Source organism: Oncorhynchus mykiss, chromosome 10 (genome assembly GCF_013265735.2).
Source record: "Oncorhynchus mykiss isolate Arlee chromosome 10, USDA_OmykA_1.1, whole genome shotgun sequence".
Taxonomy (NCBI): Eukaryota; Metazoa; Chordata; class Actinopteri; order Salmoniformes; family Salmonidae; genus Oncorhynchus; species Oncorhynchus mykiss.
The window spans coordinates 43,713,125-43,722,473 of NC_048574.1; the positions used below are offsets into that span (position 1 = coordinate 43,713,125).

At 41.2% G+C, this 9,349-nt stretch overlaps 1 protein-coding gene across 1 annotated transcript; it reads left to right on the forward strand.

Annotated features, from left to right (window-relative positions):
• The first annotated feature begins 1,451 nt into the window (after positions 1 to 1,451).
• Positions 1,452 to 9,349, forward strand: LOC110533964 (cofilin-2). The gene is made up of 4 exons (XM_021618561.2): positions 1,452 to 1,641; positions 7,744 to 8,054; positions 8,154 to 8,230; positions 8,337 to 9,349. Exons 1-4 carry the CDS (start codon positions 1,639 to 1,641, stop codon positions 8,447 to 8,449), a joined length of 504 nt encoding a protein of 167 aa, XP_021474236.1. The 5' UTR covers positions 1,452 to 1,638; the 3' UTR covers positions 8,450 to 9,349.

Here is a 9,349-nt window from a genome sequence, read left to right on the forward strand (position 1 = left end):
CCATAAAATTGTCAGATTCTTCATAGACTGTTTTCTCTGCTACCGCATGGCAAGCGGTACCAGAGCGTCAAGTCTAGGACCAAAAGACTCCTCAACAGCTTCTACTCCCAAGCTGAACAATTCATAAAAATCACCACTGGACAATTTACATTGATAACCCCCCCACTCTTGTACACTGCTGCTACTTGCTGTTTGTTTGTTACCCATGCATAGTCACTCAGCCCCCCACTGACTCGGTACCGATGCCCCCTGTATATAGCCTCCTTCTTATTGTGTTACTTTTTATTTTAGCCTACTTGGTAAATATTTTCTTCTTGAATTGCACTGTTGGTTAAGGGCTTGTGAGTAAGCATTTCATGGTAAAGCCAACACTTGTTGTATTTGGCGCATGAAGCAAAAAAAGTTTGATTTGATTTGACTTAACAACGCCAGCTTGGGGCTAATTTGAATGGGTGCCAATGGAGAGAGGCTATACGGACACGCCTGGTGCCCAAATTGATGACGTATGTCGCACAGTTGAGAGTCGAGTGGAGACGAATGGAGTTAGTTCAGTCAGTCGTCCTGGTGATCCTCGTTTATGCTGGCAACAACAACAGCATGGCGCCAATTAAAACTTGTAAAATAAAGTGATGTTTATTTCGATGGGAAAGGGAGAAATAACTTGTAGTATTGTTCACCATCTGGATGTCGCCGTTACATGCCAATTAACTAATGTAATATCAAGCCGGTGTGGATGACAAGTGCAACGGTGTTGTAATTCCCACTGGGCAGTATACGCTTCACGGGGCAGCTGTATCACATGTCGCTAGCGGTAGATACGTGGCCAATTTGTTTCAACCCACTTGATTATACAGTGCCTCCAGAAAGTATTCAGACCCCTTGACTTTTTCCACATTTCTTACATTACAGCCTTATTCTTATTGATTCAATTGTATTTTGTGTAAGCTCTGACGAAGGCATTGAGGCCGATACGTAAAGTGTATTAAAAGAGCAGTGATACTATCAAGAGCAGTGTGGGGGTTTCTTCTTATTTCTCTGCAAAAAAAAAAAAAAAAAGCCTCACTGTGTGTAATGTATATATATAGAGAGAGAGATAAATCGTTCCGCCAGTTCCTGGTTGCTAAAAATCGAATAGTTTGCCTAATTTCAGCTGATGTGACAAAACAAGCACGTAAAGTCCAGAGAATCAATCGAAAACCACAAATATTTCAGCTGTTTGAAGCTGGTGTACAAAACTGAAAATAAAAGATGCAAAAAATGCACCTTAAGAAAGGGAAGCATAGAAATAGTGCCCAAAAACCTTCTTAGACTTGCGTTCAGTGAGAATGACAGATCTATAACTCACAACTCTATGTACATTTGGTCGGGTCGCCCAAAAAGGTATACACCGCAGCTATAAAATGATTTCAATTGAGTTTCCCCATCACCACTAAAGTAATATTCCCTCTCCCGCGCCAATAGCAGATTCTGAGGATTTGTTTTCACATCCGTACCACCGTAGTGGGGGCGTGGCCACGGTAAAAACGTATTTCCGTGAAAACTGTGCCTGTCAGTCACGGTCTGCCTCTTTGGTGCTGTGCGAGGCTGCGAGCTCAAGAGGAACGACTTTTCAGACGCGGATAGACAAAAGACTCAACCATGGTAACGTTACCTTTGTTTCAAATGGCTGTAATTTAGTTATATTGGGGACGGGTACTTACTTGGCCCGTTGAACATTGAAATTGGGATTTAATTCGCACACATTGTCATTCGTTGTTAGAGTTTACTAGTTGTAACCTAGCCCCTCGGCATATCATCTTATCCATGACTAATGCTGGCATGAACTAGTGCATGTATGTTGGCGTCCTTGGTAGTAGCTAACGCGTCGCTACCTTGTTAACTGTTAGGCCTATTGTTAAACAGACAGCAAAAAATGTTAGCAAACTAACGTTACGCTATCCACCATTGGCATTGATAAGGTAAACAACGTTACTGTATTGCCTTTGAATTTAACTGCGATGTTAGAGCTACGCCGTGCCAGATAGCTGTTGAAGCGTTAGCCTTACAAGTACCGGTGACTACCGCCTGTTCCAGCTGACCCCACCCTTACTGCAAGTACAAGGAAGTGTAACATAACTAGCTAACAACCTGCCAATGTTCTTAGAAGATGACGAAATACGTCCATGGACTTTGTTCAGTGGCGTCTATTACTCACTGCGTGTGTTCACGTCTTAAACAATTTCAGTGATTGTTGGGGGTTGGTTAGCCGCACAAACTAGAAAGCCACAATTTCCCTCTTACTTGACTTGCGCGCCAGTGTTTCTAAAGCCTCGTTCACATTGTGCCTCGTGTACATCGTGACTTATTTCATTACGCCGTACATCTTTAGAGAGGGGGGGTCTCAATGAAAATAGTCCGGGTGGCTGTTTAATTGTTAAGCAGTTTTGTGGCTTGGTGGTGGTAGCTGTTAGGGGGCCTTGTGGACCTGGACTTCACGATTCTCTTGGTGTGTTTGGACCATAGTTTGATGAGGACACCAAGAAAATTGAAACTCTCGACCCGATTCTAGTTAGTTGTGCACGACTCCAGGATTTGAGTTGACCCCAACCACTCTAGCTCTACTCCCAAAACACGCTGAAACGGATGTGCTCACACACACCTCATTATTGCACAGTCCTTCTAGGAAGACTACATTTGTGTTCTAGAGGACTGACATGAACATGATGCTGCCATTTTGCCTATAAAATTCATGTTTGGTTTGAATCTAGAAGGTCATGTGTAGGAACTGCAATATTTCAGTGATATTTTCTGTGTGCGGCCTTGACGGATCCCATAGGATGATGCCGCGCACTCTACGCTGATAAGCCTTTTCTCTGCCATATTCAGACTGGTATTACTACACTTTGGTTTTGTAATGATTATCAAAACATGTGCGTTATTCCAGAGGACGATTCACACATGATTAGTTTTTCCAAACTGCTCCCATTAATTATTTTTTCAAATTTAATTGACTTATGACGGAAGCCTGTAGATTTGTTGTAGACGTGAAGATATTTCATCGTAATGTCTAGACGACAATAGGCTTCACTGGTAACTCGTGATTGGCTGCCAGATGTATAGGTCTCCCCATAATATTTACATTGAAGTGTGATCATAATCATTATTGTAGCGGTCCATCTATGGTAGACGTCCTGCCTAATAACAATGCCCCACATCCTGCTGATTTGCGCTATTGAACCGTTTGCACTTGCCATTTCCAAAAAGGTTAGCAATGATGCTGCTTTGCGATCAATTGCCTATGTAGCCGATGTGAAATCGGCGACGCTTTCAATCGGTGACGTCACTTGCTCTGAGACCTTGAAGTAGTGGTTCCCCTTGCACTGTAGGGTCCGCGGCTTTTGTGGAGCGATGGGTATCGATGCTTCGAGGGTGACTAACGTGTGCAGAGCGTCCCTGGTTCGCGCCCAGGTCGGGGCGAAGGGATGGGCTCTCTCATACCTGTTTGTGGAGAGCGACCATCCTGTAGGTTTTTCCTCCAGGTAGCTCTCTAGGAACAAGGTTGGAGAGCCCTGACCTAAGACTTAAACAGCAAGCAAGGGTTTCATTAAAAGCTATAGGAGATACTTTTTATTGCACATGTCTAATTAAACTGACACATTTGGCGATTTCCAACATCAATTCACTGGACCTTTAGCTTAGCCATTTTCATTGATAGATACAGATGACGGAGCTATAGCCTATGCGCACGGTTCTGACTCTCTGCCTCGCCTTCTCCTCTTTCTCTTGTGTTTGGTCGTCGATCTGTTGCGTGTAGAATAGCTCAGCCTACTCATTGATAGTCCTTCCTTTAGTGAACTTGTGCAAGAAATTGCGAAATATAGCATTTCTATAGCTACTTCATTTGATTACCAATGCACAGTCTGTGCCCCTCCCATCTCACTCGCTAGCTTGCTCTTTCTTTGCTGTGGAAGATACAAGAGTTTGTTCTCGAAGTAAACTACGCAAAATAGTTGCCACCATTGCGGAAATATTGAATCTTAGATTCCGCCAGCAATTGACTCCTAAACTTGACACCCAGACATGGCAGTTGACGGTCGGGGAATCTTATTTTCTAGTCGACTCCCCCGTGCCTTTCGTTTGGCATCGCATTTATTTTGGGAGATTGCAAAGTATGGCCAGAATAAATAGTTTCGGGTGATAATAAAACGTTTTGTTTAATTATGTTATGTAACTTTATAGCTGGGTATATTGTAGACACCACTAGTGAGCAACCCATTTTTTTGTGAAGCATTTAAAACCTTTTATTTAACCAGGCAAGTCAATTAAGAACTAATTCTTATTTAGAACTGACGCCCTACCAAAAGGCCTCCTGTGGGGACGGGGGCTGGGATTAAACGTATAACATTGATTAAATTAAAATATCGGACAAAACGCACAGCAACATAGATCTAAGACAACGACACAACATGGCAGCGACACAACATGGCAGCAGCACAGGGTACAAACAATATTGGGCACAGACAACAGCACAGGGTAGCCTAGTGGTTAGAGTGTTGGATTAGTAACTGAAAGATTGCAAGTTCAAATCCCTGAGCTGACAAGGTACAATCTGTTCTGCCCCTGAACAGGCAGTTATTGGCCGTCATTGAAAATAAAAATAAGAATTTGTTCTTAACTGACTTGCCTAGTTAAATAAAGGTAAAATAAAACAAAGGGAAAGAAGTTAGACAACAATACATCACGTGACGCAGCCACAACTGTCCATGATTGAGTCTTTGAATGAAGAGATTGAGAAAACCGTCCAGTTTAAGTGTTTGTTGCAGCTTGTTCCAGTCACAAGCTGTAATAATTATCATTAAAAAAAATGTATTTAAACCACAAACATATTTAATAGAATTGTTTTAGCAGCCAATGTGTATTTTAACATTACTATTAAAATAGGACTCACTTATAGGAATGGGTCATTGTTTACGAGTTAGTAGCTATTCCATAAAGCCATCACCGAAAACCACATTTTCATCTTTTTTTAACTTCCATGTTTTTGACTGACTCTGGATGGACTGAAGACGTCGCAAAGTTTGTCAAATGTCAGTATGTGGGGGGCCGTCTCGCAACGGAGCCTTCAACCATAAGGGTGCTTTGCGATTCCACTCCGCTGTGGACGTCCCCATTGAAACCCATTGAAATGCATGACATCCGTCGCACTGTAACGGAGTGCTTATGGGTAATGTGAACAAGGCTTTACCCATAAGCACACCGTTAATTTGCGACGGATGTCATACATGCTCTGCATTGTGAACTCGCTTGACTTGCTATACATTTATAAAAACAAGTTGAGGAAAAAGTAACTATACGCTATGTTTTATCACCTCAAATGGTATGTTTATCCTGTTCTGAATGAAACGGTCATATTTTGGAATCTCCCAAAACGGGACATGCTTTCCTCCATCTTGCGTTACAAACACGACACTTGTCTGTTCAGTAGCGGGACAGGACTCCATGAAGATGACTTGCAGCACAATGAAATGGGCTACATAACGATGTGTACGGGGTATACTGTAATGTAACCTAATGGAGTGCTTATGGGTAATGTGAACGGGGCTTAACTTTACCTCCGCTCAAAAGATATGGTTTTCTTCAGCACAACCACCATAAGAAAGAATGGACCAAGTGCTGTAACTATTTCTTTGGGAGAGAAAAGAGGACGTGCAAACACAATGTTAGAGAGTGGATAGTCTTATTTTCCTCTTGGTCAAAACATTGGAATTATGTTTTTACAATTTCATAAAAAATGAAAGCTAAGATGTTGAGTTAATAAGTACCGGTATTCAATCAATTGTTTATGGCAAACCTAAGTCCAAAAATCGTAATATTAAACATTCAGAATACAAGTGTCAAACGTTTAAAAGCTTAACTTGTTAATCCACCTGCTTTGTCAGATTTCTAAAAGGCTTTACGCAAAAGCACACCATGTGATTATCTGAGGACAGCGCCCCGCACACAAGCATTACATACATTTCCAACCAAGCAGAGGTGTCACAAGTCAGAAATAGCGATAAAATAAGTTACTTACCTTTGAAGATCTTCATCTGGTTGCAATCACAAGGGTCCCAGCTACATAACAAATGGTCCTTTTGTTCGATAAAGTCCTCTATATCCCAGAAAAGTCTGTTTCATTGGCGCTTGACTCAGTAATGCACCGGTTTCCCTCGTTCAAAATGCATACAAATGAATCCTGCACGTTACTATTAAACTTATTCCAAACATATCAAATAACGTTCCTGATCAATCCTCGGGTACCCTAATATGTAACTAAAATGATATGATTTAAGACTGAGAATACCGGAGACCATTACTGGAGATGAATAATGAAGTACGCGCCCTCACCGGAACGCGCAACAAACACTACAGTCAAAATGGGAGCCACTTACTAAAACTACAAATTCTAGCTCATTTTTCAGAAAACAAGCCTGAAACTCTTCCTAAAGACTGACATGCAATCTGGGAAGTATTCCTCTTCTATTCCCATCGACAGCCATAGTAATCAAGGGTGAGCTGGGGGGAAAAAAACACAATTTGCCTGCCATATCAGTTCTGTTATACTCAGACATTTATTTTAACAGTTTTAGAAACTTTAGAGTTTTCTATCCAATACTACCAATTATATGCATATCCTAGCTTCTGGGCAGTTTACACTAACAGGAACTTTACTTTGGGCACCTCATTCATCCAAACTTCTGAATACTGCCCCCTAGCCCGAAGAAGTTAACTCCAATAATATGTTGCATGGACTCAATAATAGTGTGCAATAATAGTGTTTAACATGATTTCTGAATGACTACCTCATCTCTGTACCACACACAATTATCTGTAAGGTATTTTAGTCAACCAGTGAATTTAACACCGATTCAACCACCAAGACCAATAAGGTTTTCCAATGCCTTGCAAAGAAGGCCACCTATTGGTAAATAACAAGCATACATTGAATATCCCTTTGAGCATGGTGAATTTATTAAATACACTTTGGATGGTGGATCAATTCACCCAGTCACTACGAAGATAGGATGCTTAGATATGAAATAGAGCTAAGCACAGGCAAAATACTAAATGAATCCTGGTTGTCTGCTTTCCAACAGACACTTTTCAGTGGGATAATAACTTAAAACACAAGGCCAAATATACACTGGAGTTTCTTACCAAGACATTGAATGTGCCTGAGTGGCTTAGTTTTGACTTAAATTGGCTTGAAAATCTATGGCAAGACTGATCATCAACCAACTTGACAGAGCTTGAAGAAAAAAAGAATGTGCAATATTGTACAATCTAGGTGTTCAAAGCTCTTAAGACTTACCTTAAGAATCACAGCTGCAATTGCTGCCAAAGGTGATTCTAGCATGTGTTGGCTCGGGTGTGAATATTTATGTAAATGAGAATTCTGTATTTAATTTTCAATACATTAGCAAAAATGTTTACGTTTGGCCATTATTGGGTATTGTGTGTAGATGGGTGGGGAAATTATTTACATATTTTGAATTCGGACTGTAATACATCAAAGTGGAATAAGTCAAGGGCTGTGAATACTTACTGACGGCACTAACTGATGACAGTTACTCAAATCTATTCTGGCACCGTAAAGTCAACTGATATGGACAGTGCAGGTGTAAGATGCTCAAAATAGCAGTGCAATGGCAGATAGTGATTTATGAAATACATGGGTCTCTTGGGTACACTATGCATTAAATATGTTTTTTTTTCCCTCCTTAGGCCTCTGGGGTGACAGTGACCGATGAAGTTATTACAGTCTTCAACGAGATGAAGGTGCGTAAGGCCCAGGCGAACGAGGACGAGAAGAAGAAGCGGAAGAAGGCGGTGCTGTTCTGCCTGAGCGAGGACAAGAAACACATCGTCCTTGAATCGGGTAAAGAGATCCTGACTGGCGATGTGGGTACTACCATTGCAGACCCCTACCTGCACTTTGTCAAGATGCTGCCCGCAGATGACTGTCGCTACGCCCTCTATGACGCCACCTACGAGACCAAGGAGACCAAGAAAGAGGACCTGGTCTTCATCTTCTGGTGCGTGTCAACTGTTAAGCACTGGGTTTAGAAAGTCAGTTTGACTACAACTAGGAATACAGAACCTTGTGGTCATCTCTCCTGTTCTCTGTATCGCAGGGCCCCAGATGGTGCTCCACTGAAGAGCAAAATGATCTACGCCAGCTCAAAGGATGCCATTAAAAAGAAATTCACAGGTGAGCACTGTTTTTAGGTTGAAATAATCATAATACTGTCCAACTGCTGTGTGGGTATGTCTAGGGTACTTCATTCTTCACATTTGACCACTTTGCTCAATTGCAGGTATCAAGCATGAATGGCAAGTTAACGGTTTGGAAGACATCAAAGATCGGCGAACCTTAGCAGAGAAGCTTGGAGGCTCGTCAGTGGTCACCCTTGAAGGTGGGCCTGTATAAATCCCGTCTCGGGTATGATCTGAGGCCTACAGGGAAAGAAAAAAAAAACAGAATTTTAAATCCCGTGGGTATGGCTGTTCATTCCAGAATGATAAGGAATTAGGTGAGGGGGGTTTAGAGTACAAATTTGAGGGTGTTGGGATGGGGTATTTTGTTGTGTGGAGAAAAATCAAGCATGCTGTTTCATGGTTTAAAATTGTGGTTATCATTCCACTTGTCACAATGAAGAACACAGACATGTCTTAAATGGCAATTTGTGATGAAGGATTATGAAAAAATAGATGAAGATTTGTCACCATTTCTGAGATTGGCCTTGCAACTTCCAAACTCATGAAGAATGATATCTAATGGAAGAAAATTTGCCCTTGCATTTTCCAACTAATGAACAAAATGGGTTTTACAGAGACTTTTTTTTTAAACAGATGAGTACTGGTTATGTCTCTTGTTTAATGGAGGGGTGTCTGGATCAGGCAGATGAAAGAAACTGATGAGCAAGCCTATGACCAACCCACTGGGTTAATTTATGCACTTTGTTCACATGCATCTGATGGCAATTCCTGTATTGCCAAATTAGTTATGCTTTAGCATGTCTAGCTAAATCTAGTTTTATTTTCCAGCATGCTTCCAGTAAAATTAAAATTCCAAAATGTGACCTTATTCTATTAAGTTATTTCCAAAACCTTTGAGCAAACAGTAAATGTGCTGTGTACAAACAAAAATGCATTCCTTTTTTCATGATAATCTCAGAACAGCTTGAACAGGGATCAATTGGAGTCAGGGGTATGTCGTAGTGTGGGTGGCTCAAGTTGGAAGAAGCCTATGAGAGCAAGTAAAGTGTATATGTGGGTGTTCTGTTTTTGTCTCCTTGTCTAAATAAAGAAAATGCACTTACATTTATTA

Excerpts from the sequence above, each read along its gene's own strand:
- LOC110533964 (XM_021618561.2), top strand. Across the intron at positions 8,055-8,153 it reads GACCTGGTCTTCATCTTCTG|GGCCCCAGATGGTGCTCCAC; the intron begins GTGCGTGTCAAC and ends TCTGTATCGCAG. Across the intron at positions 8,231-8,336 it reads CATTAAAAAGAAATTCACAG|GTATCAAGCATGAATGGCAA; the intron begins GTGAGCACTGTT and ends GCTCAATTGCAG.